The following is a 25508-nucleotide window of genomic DNA, read 5'->3' on the forward strand; positions in this document are numbered from 1 at the left end:
TTGGGCTTAGACCCCTCTAACACCTCCGCTCCCTATTTCTTCTGCTTCTTTTCTACTCAGTCTTCTCCAACGGCTGCCTGACTCCCTCTTTCTCCTCTCCTATTTCTTCTTCTTGCTCCCTTCTCCATTCCAAGCACTAAAACAGTTCATCCCCTCTCTCTCTCTCTCTCTTTCACATCACAATTACCCATCTTTGCAAGACATCAAAAACATGGAATACCCAACATATTCTTTTGTTATAGAATCAACATCTTCAACTCCATTACTCTCAGCAAGCAGTAGTAGCATCTGTAGCACAAGTGAATCTGATGAAAGCCCTGCCAACTCACATAGGTTTACATCTCCAGACCTTATATGTAGGTTTCCGAACATACCCAGTTGCGGTTCCTATCGATCTTTGGCGGTTCTAAACGGGCATATTGGATCGGTTTCTTGCTTGGCTCTGTGTGGTGAATTCATCCTAAGTGCCTCACAAGGTAAAGACATTGTAGTGTGGCAACAACCTGACTTGAGGCAATTTGCCAAGTTTGGACAAGGCCAAGGCTCTGTTAAAGCTCTTGTCACTGTGGGAAACAAAGTGTTCACAGCACATCAAGATAGCAGGATAAGGGTTTGGAAGGTGTCCAGAAGATCAGAGAACATATTTAAGCTTATTGCTACACTACCCACTACTAAGGACTACTTGGGTAAGTTCATGAAACAGAGCAATTATGTTCAAACTAGGCGAAACCACAAGCGCCTGTGGATTGAGCATGCTGATAGTATCTCTTGCTTGGCTATCTATGATGGCATGATCTATTCTGGATCATGGGATAAAACACTAAAAGTGTGGAGAGTCTCAGATCTCAAGTGCTTGGAATCGATAAGGGCTCATGATGATGCAATAAATGGGTTGGTTGCACACAAGGGGTTGGTGTATTCTGCATCTGCTGATGGGAAGATCAAGGTGTGGGAAAAGGAGGGCAATAGTTATTACTCTTTAAAGGGTATCTTGGAGGGTCACAAGGATGTATCGATGAATTCAGTTATCTTATGTGATGATGGAAGGTTGGTCTATGGAGCTGGGTCAGATGGGTGTATAATAGGGTGGAAGGGAGACCTGAATCTCAGTAGTTGGAAGTTAGTCTGTGAACAAAAAGCACATCAAATGGCTGTGTTGTGTTTGTGTTCAGTGGGGGAATATGTGTGCAGTGGTTCGGCAGACAAGAGCATTGGGATATGGAAGAGAGAGATTAGTGGAGGGATTTACAGTGTTGGGGTGATAAGAGGGCATGAAGGGCCAGTCAAGTGTTTACAAGCCTCATCTCATACTGTAGGAAGTGGCTTCTTGCTCTATAGTGGAGGTCTTGACAGAAGCTTAAGGGTTTGGTGGGTTGCCAAGGAGGAGTCTGCAAAGAGAGAAGGAAGCTCTCCAATACAACAAATCATGGAGGAAAAATGTCGTCTTGTTTGAGTTGATTCTTCAAAATTAGAGATTGATGGAGCACTGTTGTTTTTTATGTCCCTGCACTGCTCCAGAAGAGATTGGTCTTCTTTTAGTTGGTTTTCTTTGTCTACAGTAACAAGGCAGAAACAAGCCTTTAGATCCCTCAAATTGGGGTTTTTTGTTTTTTTTTTTTGTTGGTGAAATTTGATAAATTGATTTGAGTGTAAGTAGTTTAGACAATGATTTGTTATACTTGATCTAGGTGCATGAATCACTGTATTCTTTTATTCAGATATGGGTCTTTCAATTTTTGGTGGAAAATGTAACTAAGGGTTTTCAATAGAAAAGATTACAAATATTCCTTTTATTTTTATTTTTATAATGTTTGATTTATTTAATTGATGTTTCGATTGTCTCTGTATAACCCTGTACCTATTAAACAAAGATTGTTCAGCTATCGTGCTAACAAGTTCTAAATCCCTGAAGCATCTTGTCTCTTCTTTAAGGTGGCAGAACTATTAAAGGTTTTACTTGGGGAGTGCCTAAATAGCTGAGGATTAGAGGAACCCAAAAGCTCCCTTAAAAAAAACAAGAATGAAAAGGATTAATGGGAACAAACAATTGGCTTGAAGACAAAGTTAGGCAGATGCCCTTATATTTGTTTAATATGTGACTAATCCAATGGCTAAGATTTAATCACATACTTTGTGTGAAAGCCTTTCAATTTTTTTTTCAATACCTTTTCTTTATTTGGTATCTTGAAGGAGAGGAGGAACCCTGAAGGCCTAAAAATAGGAAGGTCATTCTCTCATTTTCACAAAACACAAACTTTCATCTTCTTTCCCCTTCTCTTCCAAGTGGCCTTTTTCTCTTTCAATTATTTTTTGAGCAACATGAAGTCATTCCTTGTACTCTTCCGTTGCAAATACGCAATTGGTGGAGTGTTGCTGTTGAATCCTGGAACAGTATGGCGGCCATCCCTGCACACACCGGTCATGGCACCTGAGGGGGAGGGGGGGGGGGAAATGCTGCTCAAGGGCAGTGTTCAAGAACACATATTGTAGGTCTGGTATTACTTCACACACACACAAAGGGGAAAAACCATGCTGAGCTGCCTAATTGGACCCCCTAAAAGCTTCAAAAAAGAAAAAGCATCCCTTGAACTCATTTGAAAGCAAGCTCTCCAGCAATAAAAATGAAAGCTTAAGGCATTTTACCAACCCAAGCCATATTGCAGAATTTTTTTTATCGAAAGCTTGTGAAGGACCACCCAGAAGTGCAAAAGGAAACAAGTTTAATCCTTTCAAATGGAAATAATTAATATCCTATGGAAAGGGTCTTAGAACAAAAGCACTTTTGCATAATATAGTCTTTTCCGAAAGGAAGATTGGACCTTGAATACCACACAGCAAAAAGAGGAGAAAAAAAAAAAAGGGCCCACTTCAGCAGATTCTACGCGTCCCAAAAGAACAGAGAATGGGTAATCCATTGAAATATTCAAGGAAAAAGAATAAGAACAAGAAGAAAGAAAGACTCCAGAAATCCTAATCAACATACTATTACATACAATCTAGTAATGAATAAGGTTAAAGAACATTCAAGTTCAACCATGTGAAAAGTATGCATTATGTGAGACACTGCTTTTACAGAAAATAAATAATAGAAAATTAGAAACATAATATACTGATTAATCAAAAATGACGATAGTTTTTTTTTTTTTTTTTTTTTTTTTTGTAGAGCTAAAGTCCCACCTCACTTAGAAATATTGAATTTTTTGGCCGCGGACTTGGAGAATAAACGGATATTATACCGCGTACAACTCGGCATATCTACACATGAGGATAAAATATTTTTCTGAACAGTTTTAATAAACATAAGTACTACGACTTAGATAGTCCTCTGAAGGGGAAGGTCAAATATCATCTAATCATTAAATAGCATGTACAAGCTAATGTTAATAACCAGATTCATACAACTTCTAGACTTAGTCTCAGGCTTTATGCCCAAGCCCCAACGCTCACCTCAGGAAGCTTCCTTGATTTGCTTCTGGAATGTCTCTCTCGTCTCCCTGAATCACCTTTGACTGTGATATGCACCTTGGTGATACTAATGTAGTCACAAATGAAGGTCTCCTATTGAAAATCAACCCACAAAAGGTTTGATCTTTATATTAAAGGATTTTCAAGCTTGAATATGAACCAGAATGTTATGGTTTTGGTGATGTGAGCTGCCTCAGGTTGTACTTGGATAGCTCCTTGTAATTTTCAACGACCCCAATCAAGCATATGGTCTGAAAAGGATAAAACCAACACAAAAATCAGCTTTATTAGGGTGGAAGGGAAATTCAGTGACCTAATGCCAAAGATGAGATGAAAACATAATTATTTTTCTCATGACAAGTAAATGACAGAAAAATGAAATGAATTTCAAATTTTCAATACTTCAATACAGATATACCCTTGCTGTAGGCAATAATACAGAGTTCTGATTGACCATCTATAATCAAATCATTGGGGAAGCAAATTTGCAGGGAAAGTAGACTGTAGAAGCTATTCAAAGAACAATTTTGTCAAGGCAACACTAGCTTTTTTATTAAATATTATTTTATTGGTTGGGGGGGGGGGAATATCAGGTGCTTAACAGGCCAAAATTTGGTCCTGTAGTCCCAGTGCTTTTCCTAACATATAGCAACATTCTAGTATACAGATCTTCCTGGCATAAAACCAAATTGGTTCTCTATAATAGTAGTTTCTTGTCTCAAGTGGGTTTCAATAAACCTCTCCCACAATTTCATAGTATGATTCATTAATTTTATGCCTCTATAATTAATGCAGTTCTGAATATCACCTTCATTTTTGTAAATCAGAAACCCAATGCTTTTCCTCCATTCATTTGGCATTGTCCTTGTGGTCATAATCTTATTAAACAGCTTGGTTAGCCAAGACAAACCACAAATTCCTAAGCTCTTCCACACTTCTATTGGAAACTCATTTGGGCCTTGTGTCTCGCCTACTTTCATCTTCCTTTAAGCTTCTCTTACTACAGACGCCTAATTTTTCATATATATCTACGACATGTGGTCTTGATGGGTAATGCAGAGTTGCATCTGAGACAATCTAAGACCCAAGTGGTAGGAGTCTCAAAAATAATCTAGGTAACAAGCATGGAAAAAGAACTCGGTCGAAACCGACCGAAACCACCGAGATATCTCGGTTTCGCAAGAAACCGGGACGAGTTAAGCAGGGAGTTTTAAAAGTTCATGGTTTAGGTGTGTTTCAACCAGTTTCGACTGGTTTCAACCATATTTCGGTAGTTTTGACCTGAATACCTATATAAGCGTCACTTATCCCCATTGAAACTTGAGGAAACCTGGCTGGAAACTAGGACAAACACTTATTTATGCCAAAAACCAGGTCAGGCACTTATTTTAGTTATTTATGCCAAATATAATTTAAGTAAATGTTTTTGTACTTGTATTTCATTTACTTAAGATATTATTCATAAATAAGCAAATACCCCCTATTTGAATCCAATAAAAATAGTTAAAAAATAAAATTCCAAAAGGATAAAAAGTCAACCCCCCCAATTCAAGAACAAAAATTGGATTTTGGGTCGTAGGTGCAATTTTCAACTTTTAAATGCTAGGGTTTTTCTCAAATCTAAAAATTCCATAAATCTTAATATGGTAAAACATTACTAAAAACCAAAAGTGTGATAAAATATTAATTTGTTTTGATGTCTAAAAAATTATTTTCAATCAGAGCCATTTTGACAGCATTCGAGCACACCAAATTAACTTTGACCGGAACATAGCTCCTTCAATATAAATCAGATTTAAGCAATCTTGGAATCGTTGGAAAGCTATCAAAACAAGTTAACAACCATCTAATTAGGACAACACTAACATCTTTCAGCTCAACTATCGAGACCATCTCCCTCTGAGCAGTCTTTCCCAGAGTAAATAAAGAGATTCCTATACTCCTTCATCATGACTCCTTATGGACTATCTTTGCTTCTACTGATGCCTCTTGGGTCTGAAGAAAGATTCTGGTATTCAGATTTCTTGCCTCTGGGGTTATCAAATCCCTGATTGACGACGGCACTGCTACTCGCCTTTGGTTGGACCATTGGCACCCCTTGGGGATTCTCATTCACTCAGTCGACGATAGAGCTCGATACAATTTGGGATTCAAAAGGCTGGCCTGAGTCTCAGATATCCTTCTCCCCAATGGGTGGGGGGCCACCCTCTCCCTCCCTCCCCTTATCGGTCGTCAGGGATTCTCTGTTGTCCATTACTAGAAAACCCACAGGTACTTGTGATTTGGTTATTTCGACTCCTCCCTCCTCAGGCATTTCAGCTTCAAATCTGCTTGGAATCTCATCAGGGCTCGTGGCCCCCTAATCCCTTGGTGCAAGTTGGTCTGGTTTAAGAGACACGTTCCTCGCCACAGTTTTACTCTCTAGCGGGCCTTCTCCCACTGCCTCCCAAGTCCCAACGCAGTTCTTCCTTATCCACAGGCAGATTCTAGTCTCGTCCAATTACTGCCTCTGTTGGAATGCCCCCAAAGATGTGGATCCATCTCTTCTTCACTTATCCCTTCTTCTCATCGCTTTGGAAAGGGCTTCTTGCCAAATGCTGGCCTCATAAAAGAGTCTTACCCTTTGACAGAGAATGGTTTTGAGTGGACATGACCTTCACTGATGGATCCAGTTGTGACACTGTGGGTAAGCTTGCCTTTGGTGCCGTCATCTACCAAATCTGGTTGGAACGCAACCTCAGATGATGGACTCCTAACTCTAGATCCCTCCAGCAGATTTTGGCAATCATTGCTTTCGACATTATAAGCAAACTTTCAGCGGCTTCCTCTTGGTGCATCAACTCCCCGCGGAATAGGATAATTGTGGATTCCTGAATTCTTCCCATTTCATTGTACTCTTCCCAAGCTTCTTCTAGATGAGGCTGGGTTTTGCTTGTATTTTATTTTTTTTCCCCCTTTTCTTTGGGGAGACCCTATATTTCTCTCTCTTTGGCAATGAATTTTTTCTTCACCCCCCCAAAAAAAAACATAAAGAGATTTTTCATTATCCTCTATCCACCATAAAGTTGCAAATAAAGGAAAGGATTAGTTCAAGAAAAGAGAGGAGAAAGTAAGAGATGAGAAGAAGAGAAGAGGAGATGAGAGGAAATGAGTCCAACCGAATGAGTGTGAGAGATGGCCTCTCACACTATATTGCATTACTAACTTGATATATGAAATTACATACACCTCCCTAGGGAAGTAAAGGTAAAAAGATAAAACTACAATGAAAGACAACAATATATTAAACCAGCCCCTAAAGTACCCTTTGTACATAAACTCTTAACACATAAGAAGCGTCTCCAAAAGCCATTCTAGGTGTAAATTATTAACAGCTCAAGACAAGCACAATGCAGAAATAAGGGTCCTGCAACTGTTTCAGAGAAGAAACCAGACGACTGACATGACAACCATGACAATCTCAGAGCCATCAGTTACTGTTCATTGGTCATATTCTGTTTTTCCAGATCTTATCCTTGTTAAAGAGTCCAAGCTGTGGGGTCCTCTAAAAAGATTAATTTCCTTAGTTTTTTAATGTAAAGCCTATCTTGGTTTGGGATTAATTTATTCCAATCTGAGTTGGCTCCTTTTTTCTTACTAGATGAATGATTTAATAGGTTAATTTTGAGATTTCCTATTGGTTAGATGATGGAAGCTCTTATTTCTTACTGGGTGAATGATGTGAGCTCTCTCTTTAGCCAATCACAGGCTTTTAGAGAAACTATAAATATATGTCATGGGCATAGGGTATCCAAAATTCCAAATCGATTTGAAGAAATAAGATATTTAGTTTTCTGAACTTTGTGCTGTGGATTCAGTACTACCTCTGTAGATTCATTGGTGTTTATATAGTGGATTCTGGGTGTGCTTGGTGGATTCCTTAGTGGAAGAGTGGATCCTCTTCATGGGTTTGGTGGATTTCTACCATATCTATCTGTCTATCTATCTATCAACTTCTGATTTAATTTCTGGTTCTGTTAATCGATTTACAGCAGTTCTGTTCTTGTTTCAAGTTTTCCTACTTAAAGAAGGATTATGCTAGTCTCATCAGTCATCAACCATTGACTAAAATTGAGCTTGATCTGATCAGTTTAACCCTATCTTCTGTCAATGTTCTGTTCTGGTTCTTTCCTTATTTCCTGCAATCCTGTTGAGCTAATCTCACACTGGATTTTCCTTGGTTCGGGATTAGTGTTCATTTGAGGCTTTGAGCACCAAATGATATCAACTAAACTTTTTAAAACTTTCAGTATATTAATCTCACACTGGGATCCCCCAGTCCACTATTTCGAAATTGGAATCCCTCTTCAGTAATCAGTGCATTTCTTTGGAAGGATTGTGACACCTCCAGATTCCTCCACCCTATCAGTTGGGCTGTTGTTTGTCTCCCCAAAGATGGAGACCTAGGCTTGAGAAGAATCAAAGATGCCAACCATGCTGGCATTATTTAACTGATTTGGAAGATAGTGGCTAAGAAGAGGAGTGTTTGGGTGCACTATTCTCGCCCCTTGCACAATGACTCCATGTGGACGGCTCCTTCTCTTGCTGACGCTTCCTGGGTATGGAGGAAGATTCTGAAGCTCAGATCTATTGCCTATGGGATTATCAAATCTAATATTGATGATGGATCCTCTACTAGATTCTAGATCGATAACTGGCATCCTCATGGAGTTCTTCTCCTCTCAGTTCTGGCTACAGTAGGCTTGACTTGGTTTTTGATATTATCCAGTTGGATGGTTCGCCTACCCCCCCCCCTCCTCCTCCCCCTTCCCTTCGACTGCCTGACCACCATCTGGAATGCCTTGCAGAGCATCGCCAGAAGGCGTATTGAGAGTGGAGATACTGTCTCCTAGACTGCTTCCTCATCGGGCATCTTCAGTTCTAGGTCGGCTTGGGACCTCATCAGGGCTCGAGGTAGCATTAAGGTCTAGCGGAATTTGGTCTGATTCAAGAGCCATATTCCTCCTCACAGCTTCACTGTTTGGAGGGCTTTCACTGGCTATCTTCCTATTCAGTCTTTTCTCATATGCCATCAGATTCCAGTCTCCTCCCAATGCTACTTTTGCCGGAATGCTTTGGAAGCTGTGGATCATCTATTTTGGCTGCCCCTTCTCTTCTACAGTTTGGATTGGTTTATTGGCCATGTGTTGACCTAGGAGGAGAAGAATTCTGCCCTTTCAAAGAGAATAGATCTGGGTAGACATGTCCTTTGCAGGTAAATCTTGTTGTGATTTGGTTGGAAAATTATCCAAGTCCTTTCAGCAGATTTGGTCCTCCATTATCTTTGAAGTCAAATCCAAGATTGCTAGATCTCCAAGACACTATGTTGACTACACAAGAAATAGCTTATTGTAAATTCTTGGGGCCTTTCCCCTTTTATTTTACAAACCCAGGCCTCTTTCCCTTTGTAAAGTGGTTTTTTGCTTTTGCGTATCCTTCTTCCCCCTTCTTGGTAATGAATTTCTTACTCACCTAAAAAAACTAAATCAATTCGGCAAAATTAATTTAAAACCATTAATTGTACTTTTAATCCAACTGATACCACAAACATCCAAAAAGTATAAATTGGACACAGAATGTCCAAACATTTGAAAGCCACATATTCAGAAGAAACTCTTACCTTCACAACTTGAACTAGAATGGTCTTGCCTGGATTGTTAAGATCCACTTTGTGGGGTCCAGGAACAGATTTTGCCACTGAATTTATTATTGACATCCTTTCAATACCAGCATTTGCACGTGCATCATATAAGACCGCAAACTGTAAATTACAAGACAAAATAAAAGAAAAAATCAATGGGAATCATATCGACATATGACATATTTTCTGTCAAGATGATATATTTCGTCACTGTATAGAGATTCTGAAACACTTTAAATGATTTGTAACTTCCAAACATCAGACAAACTTGCATTTCACAACAAATTTTATTGAATTTTTGGCTGTAATCTTAAATCTGAAAGACACTTCCTTTTTCTAGGGATAGGGAAGTTTGATCATCACAAAATTAGGGAAGATTACTCCATAAAGGAAGTTCTAATAAATATAAATAGGAAGAAAGAGTAAAGCTTATAAATGATACCTTCTGTGGGGTTGGAGCTTCTGCTGGAAAGTATTTTGCAATAAGTGGTTTTATTGCTTTAGAAAGCTCCTCTTCTGAGGCGTAGCATGTCACTTCAACAGGCAACACCCTTAAGATGAACCTAAATTTGGCAGCCAATAATTTTAGGTTCAGCATTCTGACACAAAATACAGGAAATAGTTTCAAAATTTGCAGATAAAGAATGCTACATAATGTCTGCTACCCTTTGGATCATTAAATTGGAATGTCAAACATTGAACAAACCTTGACATGTGTTTCCTCGTAGAAGCAGCCGACATCATCATGTGTTGCGCAATGTCTTTTGGACTAGGGTCCCCATCTCTTTCATGCATTTGAACAAATATGATACCATTACAGCCTGAATCAAGACTGACAAAACGCCTCTGTTTCAAAAGGTTAAACCTCATCAGCGCAACATAGAACTGCTTTTGTGCTTTGTTTGGAAGATAAGATTGAACAATAGAATTGAGCAACAAAGGAGAGAAGTGGTAAACCAATCAATGCCATGACATTTTCTTTCTTTCTTTCTTTTTTTCCATCTTAACTTCTTTTCAACAACAATGAATGTCTACCAAGAAAGAAAGAAGAGAAGAAAGATGGCAAGTTTAACCCAGAGGGCCAGCAGAGCAACATCCAACTAGGGGGCCAAACAAAATCATATCAGTCTACAGCCAGAAAACTTACAAACCTGCCTTTGAAAAGTATGCAACTGGTTAGCTGGCCCGGGAAATCTAAAGAATGAAATGTTGAAAAAGGAAGGCATGATTCAGAAGTCATTGATGAGATGGGGGACCCTCCTAATGCTCCTTTCTAATGATCTGGAGTTTCCATTTCATAAGATGAAACTTGATTTTGTCACTCTTTTTAATCCTCCTCAATCTTTTAACACCAGTCTTTTGATGTTCCATAATCATGATTTTACACATTAATTTCACAAGTAGAATAATACCCATTTCATAAGTTGATAACTCATGATATGCGTACACTAACAACTTAAGATGTCTTGGTATGATTGTATGAAAATAAATACTCATCAAAGAACAAGAATCATCTGTTTTTTTTTTTTGGGGGGGGGGGGGAGGGGGGGGAGGGGGAGGAGTGGTAGGTAACAACTTTTTTACTGGAAAGGGGAAAAAGGCTAATACGTAGAACAAGAATCAACCATTCACTCCCAAAATTCAAAAAAATTTATAAGAATGTCCATCCAACATCCTGTATGGTGCTTTCAATACTTTACTATGGTGAGTAACTGAACTGTTTTATTTCTACCTCAACAAATCCAAATTAATTAGAGCATCCAAAAGGACTTAAATAAATAAGTGGAAAACCTCTAAGAGAAGTCAGAAAAAAAAATATGAGAAGAGATAATAATAAGCAAAGGAGAGGGTTTTCATGCACGGCCGCATAAGGGGGGAGGATTACGATGCGTTAAAAGGGGGGCTTTTAGTCATTTCGCCCCCCCTATTGTCCCATCCCACAGTTGGTGCTTGATCGAGCATGGTGCACGGCCGTGCACCAAACCTTTTGCCATAAGCAAATTACAAGTATCAACATTTGCATATCTACAAATAGGGTGACATTTAACCTGAAAGTCATCACACACCCACTATCACTGACATGGGATTAGCATTTTCTGACTCAATATAAAACTATGGGGTTCACGAGGATTTAAGGATCTGCTCTTGCTTATATGGATCAGACAGATAGGATCCAAACCAGTCAAGGCCATCTTATACTTGGTCCTCAACCTGAGCAATTCCCAACCTGGTATTTTCACAAAATAGCTTTCCAGCTGGACAAGAGGCAGCCCAGTGACATGAAGTTCGGATTGGCATTCCCTCCCCCCTTTCCAAATGGACAAACACACACGCACGCGCAAATGCACACACACACACACAACCAAAAAAGGGTGAAACGGGAGGAGTTAGGGCCAAATCCAACCCAAAGCCATAGCCACCCGAACCTCTACTAGCAGCACATTAATCTTAATAATAGGAAAGCAAATATAACAATATTGTAAAGATGAGCTCCCTGTTATACCCACCTTGTTCCTATCTCCCAACTCTTTTAGTTCAGCTTCAATTAGCTTATCAATGGACTTCTCCTCCGTCTTACCACCTACTACCTTTTCACAATTTAATGCATCTGTTTGTAAGCGTTGTTTCTTCGCTGACATCTCCTCAGTTTCATTTGGTTGATTTTCAAGATTCGCATTATCTTCTTTCTGATAACCCAATTTCTCATCCTTTAGAGTTTCATGATTAGCAGCACCTATTTTACAAGGATCTGAGTTTTCATCCTCATGACGATTTAATTTTTCATCTTCATCACCATTAGCATTGTCTTCATCACTAGATGAATCAGAATCTGAGAACTTAGTTACTTTAATCAAGGGTTTATTGGTCACAGCTACAAACTCAGCTCCAGAATCCTCCCCATTGACAAGCTCTTCATAGAACTGCAACCAAATAAAATAATAGCTTAGTAGAGGAAAGCAACAAATTTTAATCTCATAGATAGGAGAAATTTGCCTGCATTCATCCAGATACAAGAAGTATGATAACTGTCTTCAGGGTTTAGTCCATGAAAAGCCAAATTCCAGTTAACTGTTTCCTCTCACATAATCCCTTCAGTTTTCATACAATCAAAATCAATAGAAGAATGAGAGAAATATATTAATTAACTGAGAACCAATAACAGTGCATACGGATTATACAAGTCATACAAGATATTGGAGAAAAATGTGTAAAACCTATAAAAGCTAATCAGAAAAGGCAAATTAAGTCAAAGAATTTCCTGAAAAAGAAGGGAATAGAGAGAGGAGAAGTGGGAAAGAAGGTACAGAGGGTCTTAGGTCCAATTAGGCAAAGCTGTATTGCTGATTCCAGTGATTATTTTTGGAGCATCTGGCCAGAGATGAATAGCAGAGCTTTTGATATCTATAGAGTTCATCTCACTTCCATTCTAGGAACTGGTAAACTTTTTGAGCTTTTGATTCTTTTATAGCATACAGAGAGGCTTACAAAGCAAAGGAACTGGTAAACTTTTTGAGCATTTATATCTAAAGAGTTTATCTTACTTCCTACCACAGATGCATACCCAAACTGGTTCAGATTTTTTTATTGGTCTTATCCATTCTAGGGGCATTGTAACCATACAAAAGCCAGCTGTTCATATATTTATCAGGGGCCTCTCTTGATCATAGTAAATTTTTTTAACTAAGAAAAGATACATATATATATATATATAGAGCGAGAGAGAGCAAAATAAAATAAGGTACAGATATGTACGAAATGAACAAAATGAGCCTGCATCCAAAGTCTACTCAGAGATAATTCTCCCAATTTTTACAAAGATTATCAGATGCAGCAGCTAGGTACAAACTACAAAATCAGAGAAGGAAGAAAGCAAGGCCACAATCCTAGTCTCTCTAAGAATCCTATTCCTAGTCTCTTATGGAGTTCTGTAAAGTTTTCCTTTTCCTGTTTTGACTATGATTAATAGTCCTTAGTCAGGCTGGATTAGGATTCTATAAGTACAGTCCTTTTTGGGCTTGTCTTCTTTAAAGTTGTTTTGGTCATATTATAACTCTTCCTTAGCCGGTTGATTAGAAGAGTTAGAGTCAGTTTTGGTTTTATTTTTCCTTTCTGTCCAGGATTAACTCTAATCTTTCCTATGTTGAGTCTGACTGGACATGACCCAAAGTTATAAATATATGTGAGGCGCTAAGCCTTCCCATTGGTTTCTATGAATGAAGAAGAATTGCTGTTACTCTGATTCTGTGGATTACAGACCATACTGTGGTGGATTCAGTAGTGAAGGCCTGGTGGATTCCAGGAGAGGCTCTGGTGGGATTCCAAGCCTGCAGATAGGGTGGATTCCTAATCTAGTGGTTGTTCTATCTTTATTATATCTTCCCTTCATTCTTCCATCAATTTCAGGTCAGAAATTCTACCTTCTATACCCTGCGGCTAGATTGTTTTCCATCTTTCTATTGTTCAGGTTGGCTTCTACTGATACACTATTTACTAAATAACTGTCTACTCTATTCTGATTTCAGTTTATTTTATAGTTCAGTTTCTGTTTTAAAATTCCAAGTTCTAATCAAAATTCCAGTTTCCTAGTCTGATTCAAATTCTGTTTACCTCCAGGTTCGGACTTGCTTATGGTTTCTGGTTTTTGGTTTCAGTTTTTTGTTTAATCACTAACTGATACCTTAATCGACTGGTTTTAAACCCCTAAACTCTGCCATCAATTCTGCAAGTAGATCAATCTTACCAGCAGTAGGATTCCTCCATCTCTTGAAATCTGGCCGTCAGAAACACATCAAATTTGACAGGTTTGATCAAGCTACTAAAATGAAACATATGCCCAAGTTCCAGGTCAATCAGATTAGTTCTATTTGAGTTATTAACATTTCCCTAAATCTGGTTTAGTTCCTATCCTGCAATTCTGGAATTTCCTGGTGATGCAGATTCATCACCAAATAGGGCTTGTTTCATTGGGAATAAGTCTAGGGTTGGGTTACATACATGTTGGGCCTTTGATCCCATGGGTTTCTAATGTAATAGGCCACTTTTATGGGCCTAAAATATGGGTATATAGGTTGCATACAGCATTAGCCCAATACTTAGTTTATTTTTATGTTTTTTAATTGAACCGGTTCAAATTGGTTGCATCCAATTGGTTCAATTTAAGTGATCATGTGACTTAGTTAAGTGGTCATGTGATGTAAGTTGGGCTGGATTAGGACTCTATAAGTCCAACCATGTTTTGAGTCTATTTCCTTTAGTATTCTAGTTTCCTAGTCAGTTTAAGTTACCTAATAAGTTAGGGATAGGGTTAGGCCATTCCTTTTTAGTGTCTAAGTCTATTTTTGAGTCTTCTATATAAGTTTGTAAGGGAGGCCAGCATTGGACACGAATTTTGATTAATAAAAACTCAGCTTTATGCTTACTGCCTTTGTTGCTGCCTTTGCTCCATCGTGAGTGTGCCTTGTGAGTAATATTAAGGTGAAGGGATTGGTGGACTCCGATCGACTCCTTGCATCTTGTAGATCGGGAGGTCCTTCTTCTTCAATCAAGCTTCCTCAACTTGCTGCTACTGCAGATCTGCAGATCCGGTGAGTTGTTTGTTAATTTAGTTATTCCCTTCATCCTCTAACTTAATCCACACCCCCCTCCATCTATCAAACCCTAACCTCCATTAAACCTGCAACTCAATTCTGTCTAGAATTGCAGAATTTCGTAACTCATCCAAACCCTAACTTCTTTATATCAAAATAACCCCCTAGACCTGCCCATCAATACCCTATAAACCCCTTTCTCAAAATCCATCTATAAACCCTAGATTCTAAAAACACCCAATTTTCACAAGGCCTCTAACCCGAAACCCTAGATTTCCAACTTCATCCAAATCAGTCCAAACCTACACCAATAGACTCCTAAAAACCTGCACATCATTACCAAATAAAACCCTACCTCGAAACCCTAACCCTAACCCTAATTTTTGCCCTATTTAGCCTAAGCTGCCCACTTGGCCAGCCTTGTTAGGTGAACCCATTACCCTGGCTTCTAGTGGGATTACTCCTACCTAGGACTACGTTACCTGGTTTTCTAATAACCCTAATCTGTTAGGTGGTTAGATAAACCATATTATCCATCTATTTCCCTTCAATCTGGGGCTACCAAGGCCCAGAAAGCATTACATACAAGGCTCCATGTTCTTTTGAAGCCTACAAAGATTCCTCGGCTCCTCTCTTCCCATATAGAAAAACTAATAGCATAATGATGGAACCCCCATAGAATACTTCACTGCAATAGCAGGGACATACATGATGCAGAAAATTATTGCAACCAAGTAACGAACAAATACAGCAGATAGAACAAAACTATGAGATCTAAATGCAATTCACTCATTCACTGTATAGACCTCGTGTTGGACAATATGAGATAGAAAAAGGACACAGGTGAAAAGGAAGCAAGGCTAATGGAAATTCGTGTATCTCAGTACTTGACTACTTGACACCAATGAAAGAAAACATGGAGGAGAGAATAGTTGGAAGGGCTCTTTAATCTTAAAATTCTTGCACTTGATTCTATTTCGTTCTTCAAAATATTATAGTTTCTTGAGTTATACAAGAATATTGGAAAGTGTTGGTTCTTGATAATCTCCCCTATTGTGTCTGAGTTCAATACCCAATTTATCTTAATAGATTTTTCCTCATGCCCCAGATTATCTTAATTCAAACTCTAATCTTGAAAACCCTAACCTTCACAACCATATTCAATAGACCAACCCAATTCCTTCCTACGCTAAGTCGCTAGCAGAATAAACCTAGCATAAAACTAATAGATACTGGTATGGGAAAGTTGACGTGCTTTATATGTACTTGATTGGTCTACAGGAGAGTATGTCCTTGGGCAAACTTTAAGATAGTTGGCAGGAAATTACAAAAGTTTCTTAAAAGTACTAATTTTTCTCTGAATCAATGCAGGCTGGCTGATGATTGGAGTAAGTTGGAACAGTTTACATTTGAGGTTAATGTATGATGAATGCTACTTTTTCTGTTTTTTCCCACTCTCTCATTTGTTGGGAATTCGGGTTTGCAATTATGCATACTCAGTCACAAGGCTTTAGTCCAGAAACACATATTTGGATCTTATTCTCTTATGTTGTCAAAATTCAGTATGAGGACAGCATGAACTTCAACTAAATTAAATCAGTTTTCTACTCTCAGAAATATTTACTTGTTCATTAGAAAAATGTTGACCCACATAGTTTCAGCTATTATTGACACATGCTTCAATTTGTATGACATCAGATTATTAAGTTTTGGCAATCGGCATAAAAAATGGTATAGAAAGACTGATCAAGAAACATATATAACCACCGGCAAAGTCTTCCCACTATGGCATATGCTGAGATTAAGCTTCGGTTTTTCTAATTAGTCACATTTGGATTGAATCACATAGATATTCAAAGCATACCATTTAATTCAGAGCAGCTTTACAAGTAATTGAACAGATTACTCAGATGGAACACTGGTGAAATTAGCAAACCTCAACTTCCCCATTCTCTCTTCACAGACTGATCTTACATGAATGTTGGGTTTGATCATGAGTTAAAATCATAAGTCCATGCTGCTATAAAGCTAAAAATGCTATATTGGCAGAAAGGTTGTGTTGGAATATGGGTATTTGGGTATTACATGTGACATGGGTCAATCCATGATATAAGATCGACCCATGGGGTGTTATTTCTATTTTAGTTATTTTCCCTTTCCTAGTTCTATTCTAGCTCTATTTAACTAGTTAGAATTAGAGTTATATTTGGGTTGTGACACTGTTCACGTGAACAGTGTCATGAACAGTGTTTCCCTTTGTAATCTCTTTTATTATTATTATTATAAATAGAGAGCTTGACTGATCTCATTGATCAATCAAGCCATTCACTAATTTCTACATGGTATCAGAGCCTAAACTCGATATCTGAGAAATTAATTCTGCTCTCCTCCATCGTCTCCCTCCACAATTGATCTCTCCTAGATCAACTAACCCATTACCCTAAAACCCTAAATCAACCGAGACCCTCCTTCTCTCTTCCCTTCTCTCGTTTCCATTATTTCATGGGGGCAGTACTTTGAGGTGATCTAAATATGATCTAGTACTTGCCCTAGAGTTTACCTCCTTTACTTTATCCTATTTTATGATCTCCATGCACAGTGAGATCCATGTTTGAAGACTGAAGCACTGCAGATTTTTTTTTAGAAGACCTGCAGATTTATTTTTCTCGAAGATTGAAGACCTGCAGATTTATTTCTCTCGAAGACCTGCAGTATTTTTTTCTCCATGTTTGAAGACTGAAGCACTGCAGAATTTTATTTAGAAGACCTGCAGATGTTTTAAGACTTGAAAATTTTTTTCTCAAGACCTGCAGATTTTTTTCTCGAGACCTGCAAATCCATATTGTGCGAAGATCTGCAGACTCCTTTCCTCTTTTTTTTTTGAAGACCTGCAGCTGTTTTAAAACACCTGCAGCAGCTTTTTTGTTGAAGATCTGCAGATTTTTTTTGCAGGAGTGCAGTATTTTTTTTGAAGCCTTGCAGATTTTTTTTCTGTATACAGATCTGCAGCTTCTCTTTGTTTGACAACACTGTAGTTGTTTCTTTATACAACCTTCAGAGTTTATTTTGAAGCACTGCTGCCTATTGCAGAATATTCTGTAAATTCCTGCACTTCTCGGTTACTGAAGTTCTATCAGTATGCCTGATTCAGCTGCATCCACTGCTACCACCAACACTAGCCAATCTTCTACACAAGGGACCCATCATGATTATCCCTCTTTTCCAGTCAGCCCGATAAAGCTCGATGGCACTAATTATTTACTTTGGTCTACACAAATGTTTCTTTCCATTGATTCAAGGGGCTATAAGGGATATATATATGGTACCACTGTCAAACCAAGTGAAGCTGGTACATTACAAGACAAGTGGAGTTCCAGCAACTCTCTTGTTATGGCTTTTCTTCTCAGTGCAATGACTCCATCCATTGCCCGTGGCTATACACTACTTGATTCAGCTGCAAAAATTTGGAAAGTTGCTAACGGTACCTATTCCCAAGTAGGGAATGATGCACAAGTTTATGATATTCAACGAAAACTCCATGCAACCAAACAGGGTGAACTTACTTTATCTGAATACTACTGTGAACTCCGTAGCCTGTGGCAAGAGCTTGACTATTATGATAACTTTCAGCTTGATTGTCCTTCTGATATTACCAAAATTCAGCTTAGGGAGGATAAATTCAGAGTATACACTTTCTTGACTGGCCTTAATGTGGAATATGATCAGCTTCGGTCTCAAGTTCTGAGTCGTTCACCTTTTCCCACTTTGGAGCAAGCCTACTCTATGATACAATTGGAAGATACTCGTCGGTCCACCATGTTACCAACTACACAGCCAGAGAGATCTGCTATAATTTCTTCTAGAGGTGGCTCTTCTAGTACTAGTACACGTTCCTCGTCTGAGAAGGAACCTCTTAAATGTACTCATTGTGGAAAGGAACGACATACTGTGGATTTTTGCTGGAAGTTACATGGTCGGCCATCTGACTCTTCTGATGGTCGTAGTGGTGGTCGTGATCAAGGCCGTGGCAGTGGTCGTGGTGGTCTTGGAGGCACACAGGCCCAGCTTTCTGAAGCTACTGAAACATCCCCTACTACCACACTTTCTGCAGAGGAACTTGCTGCCTTTCGTCGTATGATGACTACCTTCGCCTCTTCATCTGCACCTGCCTCTACCTCGACTGTGGTTCCCTCTTCTGAATCGAACCTTGTTTTCTCCAAACCAGGTATTTCTTTTGCTGGTCATTGTGCTTCGGCATTATCTGATCCTTGGATAATCGATTCCGGAGCCAATGACCACATGACTGGTCAATCCAATTTATTTTTTCGTTATTCTCCCTGTTCAGGCAAAGATAAAATTAAAATAGCCGATGGTTCTCTTTCCTCTGTCTCAGGGAAGGGAGCCATCCAATGTTCTCCTTCTTTATCTTTGTCCTCTGTTTTACATGTTCCTAAGTTAACTTCTCATTTGCTTTCTATCAGTAGTTTGACATCTGATCTCAATTGCAAAGCTATTTTTTATCCTTCACATTGTGTCTTTCAAGACTTGGGGACAGGGAGAACGATTGGAACTGGTAAAATGCGTGGTGGTCTCTACTTGCTTGACGATGATCTTATCTCTCGTGCTGTTACTATGTCTGGCCAGGCTCTTACTGCTACTTCCACTGAACATCATTTATCTGAATTGCACCGATGGCATCGTCGACTGGGCCATCCACCTTTAGGAACCTTAGCTAAGATTTTTCTTGTTTTATTTCAGCATTGTAACCCTCACTCTTTATTATGTGAGGCTTGTATTTTTGCAAAACAAACTCATTCTGTTTATTCTAGTTCAAATAAAAGATGTTCTAAGCCTTTTTCTATGATTCATTCTGATGTCTGGGGTCCCTCACGTACCTCTTCTATTTTTGGCTTTAAGTGGTTTGTCACCTTTATTGATTGCCACACACACACCACTTGGGTTTACTTAATGCGACACAAGAGTGAAGTTTTTTCCTGTTTTAAAGTCTTTTATAGCATGGTTCAAACTCAATTTCAAGCTACCATTCAAACTCTCAGGAGTGACAATGGTCGTGAATATTTAGATGGAGCCTTTCAATTATTTCTTGCTACTTAGGGTATTATTCATCAAAACAGTTGCGTTGACACTCCACCCCAAAATGGAGTGGCTGAACGCAAAAATAGACATCTTCTTGATGTAGCTCGCTCTATTATGTTTGAAATGCATGTTCCTTCTCATTTCTGGGGAGAGGCTGTTTTAACAGCTGCTTATCTTATCAATAGGATGCCCTCTCGGGTACTTGACTATAAATCTCCTCTTGATCTTTTGAAGGGGTCTTCTTCTTATATTATTCCTCCCAAAATTTTTGGGTGTGTTTGTTTTGTTTGAAACCACTATGCCCATGGCAAACTTGATCCCCGCGGTCTCCGCTGTATTTTCATTGGTTATTCTCCCACCCAAAAGGGGTATAAATGTTATCATCCTACATCTCGTCGTGTTTTTGTTTCTATGGATGTCGTTTTTCATGAGGCCGTGGCTTTCTTTCCATCTTCGGCACCTCTTCAAGGGGAGTCCATTCCTACTCTAGAAGAAGTGCCGATTCCCATTCCTCCTCTACATGAACCTATTGATGACTATCATGTACCTTTAGATAATGATGTTCAAGGGGAGCAGCAGGTACAGCCAGTGAAAGATTTCACACAGCAGTATTATCGAAAGAAAAAAGGGCAACAACAACCCACCACTGCAGCATTACCAGACCAAGAGTTGTCCTCTGACCCAGGATCGAATGACACCTCCTCTGGTAATATTTCTAATCCTTTAGATGCTGCTACTTCTCCTATTACTTCTGATCCATCACTTGATCTACCCATTGCTCTTAGAAAGGGAAAAAGGTCTTGTACGCAACATCCAATATCACAGGTTGTTTCGTATGAATCTTTATCCCCATCATTTCATGCTTTTGTTTCCTCTTTATCCTCTGTTTCCATACCACAGACTTGGCAGGAGGCATTTGCAGATACTAGGTGGAAGGAGGCCATGATCGAAGAAATGCTAGCTCTAAAGAAGAGTGGTACATGGGATCTTGTCACACTTCCACCACAAAAGAAGACTGTTGGCTGCAAGTGGGTCTTTGTAATTAAACAAAAAGCTGATGGAACTGTTGATCGTTTTAAAGCAAGGCTGGTTCCTCGCGGATTTACTTAGACATATAGGATAGATTATTTGGAGACTTTTGCACGTGTTGCCAAAATAAACACTATCAGGGTAATTCTCTCTTGTGTTGTGAACTTAGGATGGAGTCTACAGCAGCTTGATGTTAAAAATGCCTTCCTCCATGGTGAATTAGAGGAAGAGGTATATATGGATGTCCCTCCTGGGTTCTCATCTGCTGCAACTCATGGCAAGGTTTGTAAACTTAAGCGTACGTTGTATGGTCTGAAACAATCACCACGTGCATGGTTTGGTTGTTTTCAGACAGCGATGTTGGCATTTGGTTATAAACAAAGCAATGCAGATCACACTTTATTTATCAAGACATCGGGCAGCATTATTACTCTCCTCCTAGTAAATGTCGATGATATAATTGTAACTGGAAATAACCCTGTTGAAATTTCCAAGTTGAAGAATTATTTGGCCAAGGAATTTGAGATTAAGGATCTAGGCATACTTCGCTATTTTCTAGGGATTGAAGTGGCCCATTCTTCTCAAGGGCTGTTCTTATCTCAACGCAAGTATACTCTAGATCTTCTTTCTGAAACTGGCATGTTAGGCTGTTCTCCTGTGGATACTCCCATTGAGGCAAATGTTCGTTTCCGAGACACTGATGGTGAACCAGTGGACAAAGGGAGATATCAGAGGCTAGTTGGGCGACTAATTTATTTATCTCACACTAGGCCTGATATTGCCTATGCTGTGAGTCTTATTAGTCAATTTATGCATGATCCCCGGTCTAATCATCTGGAAGCAGTATTCAGGATTTTGAGATACTTGAAATCGGCTCCTGGTAAAGGAGTATTATTCTCTCGTCATGATCATCTACAGATTGAGGCCTACACTAACTCAGATTGGGCTGGTTCCCATTATCGAAAATCCACCACAGGTTACTGTACATTTGTGGGTGGAAATTGTGTTACATGGCGCAGCAAGAAGCAAACAGTGGTGGCCCGTTCTAGTGCAGAGGCTGAATTTAGAGCTATGGCTCTTGGTATTTGTGAACTATTGTGGCTCAAGACTTTGTTACAAGATTTGAGTATTCCTATTACTCTGCCTATGCAATTCTACTGCGACAATAAATCAGCAATAAGCATTGCCCATAATCCAGTGCAGCATGATAGGACGAAACATATTGAAATTGATCGTCATATTATCAAGGAGAATCTGGATAATGGGACGGTTTGTGTTCCTTATGTGCAATCTGGGGAACAGTTGGCTGATGTGTTCACCAAAGGCTTAAGTGAAAAAGTTTTTCAACCTCTAGTGTGCAAGTTGGGCATGACTGATATCTATGCACCAACTTGAGGGGGAGTGTTGGAATATGGGTATTTGGATATTACGTGTGACATGGGTCGATCCATGATATAAGATCGACCCATGGGGTGTTATTTCTATTTTAGGTATTTTCCCTTTCCTAGTTCTATTCTAGCTCTATTTAACTAGTTAGAATTAGAGTTATACTTGGGCTGTGACACTGTTCACGTGAACAGTGTCGTGAACAGTGTTTTCCTTTGTAATCTCTTTTATTATTATTATTATAAATAGAGAGCTTGACTGATCTCATTGATCAATCAAGCCATTCACTAATTTCTACAGGTTGCAATATATTTATCATCAGAGTTTCTTTCAGCAACCACTCTACTGCCTCCACCACTCAGAACATTTCCATGACCATAGCCTTAGCAAGGCAAGGACTCGAATTACATATATGTAGATATACTCAGGGTGGGGTGAAATTCCTTTGTTTTTTCCCTTCTCCCTCGTAAGATTGCAGTCGATGGCACAGCATTTGAAGCTCCATTTCTCATATTAACCTATACTTCAATAGAAAACCACCGTATAATGCTGTAGAACAAGCAGTTTCAGCTTCTAAGAATCACATTCTTTCTTTCTCATATCTTTGTCTACCTCTTGCTATGTAGTGCTTTCTTAAACATATCCATTCACTTTATAGATATCAAGACATTTGGTTTCCCAATCATCTATAAACTTGAATTTTACAAATTGTAGGATTCCTTTATAGACAACCCAACCCTATGCTCTATTCCCTTAGCTGCCTTCACACATTTGCTACCCAGGGTTGCTGCTTCTTGGATGAAATTAAAGTTATGTTTGTGTAATCTTTCTCCCAACATGCAAAGAGGAACTAAGTGGCAACATTATTTGAGTTGGTGTGGTCTAGCATCAAACTATGCAAACTACGCATTTTGAACCATAGTTCTAAAACTCGCGAGATCTTGGTTTTCCAAGGGGTCGAGACGAGATCTCATATGAGTTCCAAAAGTACAATTTCTCGGTTGAGATCTCGTGAGATCTCGAAATCTTGACCCAAACTCCTTTATATGAGTGCCAGATCTCGAGATCTCGGTGGGAAATCTTGGTATACAGACACCTTTCTCTTGGTATACAAACACTTATTTATGCTAGAAATCGGGACAGACACTTATTTATGCCTAATATCATTTAAGTAAATGAAATTCATTTACTTAAGACATTTCATAAATAAGCAAATACCCCCTATTTGAATTCAATAAAAATAGTAAAAAAATCAAATTCCAAAAGGAAAAAAGCTAACCCCCCAGTTCAAGAACAAATACTAGATTTTCGGCGATAGGTGCAATTTTCAACTTTCTAATGTTGGGGTTTTTCTCAAATCTAAAAATTCCATAAATCTTAATATGATAAAACATTGCTTAAAACAAAAAGTGCGGTAAAATATTCATTTGTTTTGATGTCCAAAAAAATATTTTCATGCAAAGCGATTTTGACAGCATTCGCACACCAAATTAAGTTTGACCGGTACAAAACTCCTTCAATATAAATCAGATTTAAGCAATCTTGGACTTATTGGAAAGCTTTATAATGCTTATTTAAGTTGTTACATTAATTGAATGTTTTGCTTGCTTTCTATTACTAAATTATGTGTAGAGTAAGGTATTTTAGTACGTCTTCGCCTACCAACCTAAGGTCCGAAGTGAAACTCCTATTTGGATTTTGTTTTTGCAAAATCTGATAGTGTCATTGTGTTTAAATGGCCTAAAATAGGTCGAGTACCAAGTTTCAGACCCAAACTAGGTCTAAAACCCACCGAAACCAGGTTTCGAGGTGGAAAAAAAAAAATGCACCAACTCGACGAGATCTCGATTTTTTCCAGGATCGAGTTCCGAGTTTTAGTACCTTGTTTTGAACTAAATATGAGAACGACGTGAAACTTGAAGCTCTTCAACAGACCACAATGAGAACACATTACAGATTGGAACTTGAAGCCATAAAATCAGAACTTCAATTCAAATGTACACTCACCACAAGGAGGAGGGGAAAACAAAGTACAAATTTCAACTTTTGAAAACCCACTAGTAAAATACAAGGAATTTTGTCACTAAAACTGTAAACATGATATTAAGAGAGGGAGAGAGAGAGAGAGAGAGATACACTATCGATGACATTAATAGCTTCGTGACTAGCTTGCTTTTCCCTGCCACAGTCACAAGTGACGAAGAAACCCTGAACTCCAGGAAGTATTGGGTAGGTACCCTTCTTTACTGGTTTCTGAAAATTCAAACGGAAACAATCAACAGAGGGGTCTGAAAATAGAAACTCATTTGCTATCTCGCAGCGAACAGTTATGGATTCAAGCCCCTTCTGTACAACGCTCTATTGAATCCCGCAAAGAGCACAGAGAGAGAGAGAGAGGGAGGGGGGGGAAAACAACTCACGTTGTGGGGAAGATAACGTTGCTTCCTCTTCTTGCTCTTGCCATTGTTGCCGCATTGGAGTTTGTCTTCAGCGGCCATGAGAGTGGTGTCAGATTCTCTCTCACTCTGAGCAGACTCTACCGTTAAACTTCAGTTGCCCCTGCGCTGCCGCATGCACGAACTCACGTTCAGAGAGAAGAACTGGATTCTGAATTCCAAATATGGAGACAAAAGATTCCAATCCAACGTACATGCTTAACGGGTCTAAATAACTCCTTTCCCCTTAAAATCTTAGGATCAAGAATCAAGTTTTCCCCTCATTCATGGTGAAGAGAGAACCTCTTCATCTACTTTTTTTTGTGGTTGAATGGGACTCTTAAAAGAGTATCGAGGGTATTTTGAATATTTGAATTAAGAGAAAGTTTTCCTCCACTCACGGTGAATGGAATCTCATTAACTACGAGGTGGAAAAGGGCAGAAAAGGGTATCGAGAAGAATGATGCACTTTAAACAGACCTAAGTTAGGTGGTCACAAAAAAAGTTTAATATTAACACATAAAATGCTAACCAAAATTCTAAAGAGTGGGGATTCATTTATAATGAAAGTTTTGTTAGAATTATGTCCAGTCAATTTGAATTGAATATTTTTTTTAATGAGAAAATTACGTGGACACCCCCTTGTAATATGACCATTTTGCTTACGATTACTAATGTTTGAAACAATTAGAAACCTGACGGTGTTGGTCTATTGTTAGAGTTTAAATGGAAATATCTATTTTACCCTTATAATCTATTCAATAGAAACAATGAAATTAAAATTACCTATTTACCCTTCTTCTTCTTCTTCTTCTTCCTACTGCAACC

General features: G+C 38.8%; 2 protein-coding genes across 2 annotated transcripts; one reads left to right on the forward strand and one right to left on the reverse strand.

Annotated features, from left to right (window-relative positions):
• Positions 1-11: 11 nt before the first annotated feature.
• Positions 12-6585, forward strand: LOC122670479 (protein JINGUBANG-like). The gene is made up of 3 exons (XM_043867371.1): positions 12-1471; positions 5275-5278; positions 6572-6585. Exon 1 carries the CDS (start codon positions 212-214, stop codon positions 1451-1453), a length of 1242 nt encoding a protein of 413 aa, XP_043723306.1. The 5' UTR covers positions 12-211; the 3' UTR covers positions 1454-1471; positions 5275-5278; positions 6572-6585.
• Positions 3487-24766, reverse strand: LOC122670480 (THUMP domain-containing protein 1 homolog). Its single transcript, XM_043867373.1, has 7 exons — positions 24666-24766; positions 24382-24498; positions 11653-12066; positions 9852-9991; positions 9588-9708; positions 9125-9265; positions 3487-3716 (listed from the first exon to the last, which is right to left on the reverse strand). Exons 1-7 carry the CDS (start codon positions 24741-24743, stop codon positions 3633-3635), a joined length of 1095 nt encoding a protein of 364 aa, XP_043723308.1. The 5' UTR covers positions 24744-24766; the 3' UTR covers positions 3487-3632.
• Between the last annotated feature and the right edge of the window lie 742 nt (positions 24767-25508).

Source organism: Telopea speciosissima, chromosome 8, assembly GCF_018873765.1.
Source record: "Telopea speciosissima isolate NSW1024214 ecotype Mountain lineage chromosome 8, Tspe_v1, whole genome shotgun sequence".
Taxonomy (NCBI): domain Eukaryota; kingdom Viridiplantae; phylum Streptophyta; class Magnoliopsida; order Proteales; family Proteaceae; genus Telopea; species Telopea speciosissima.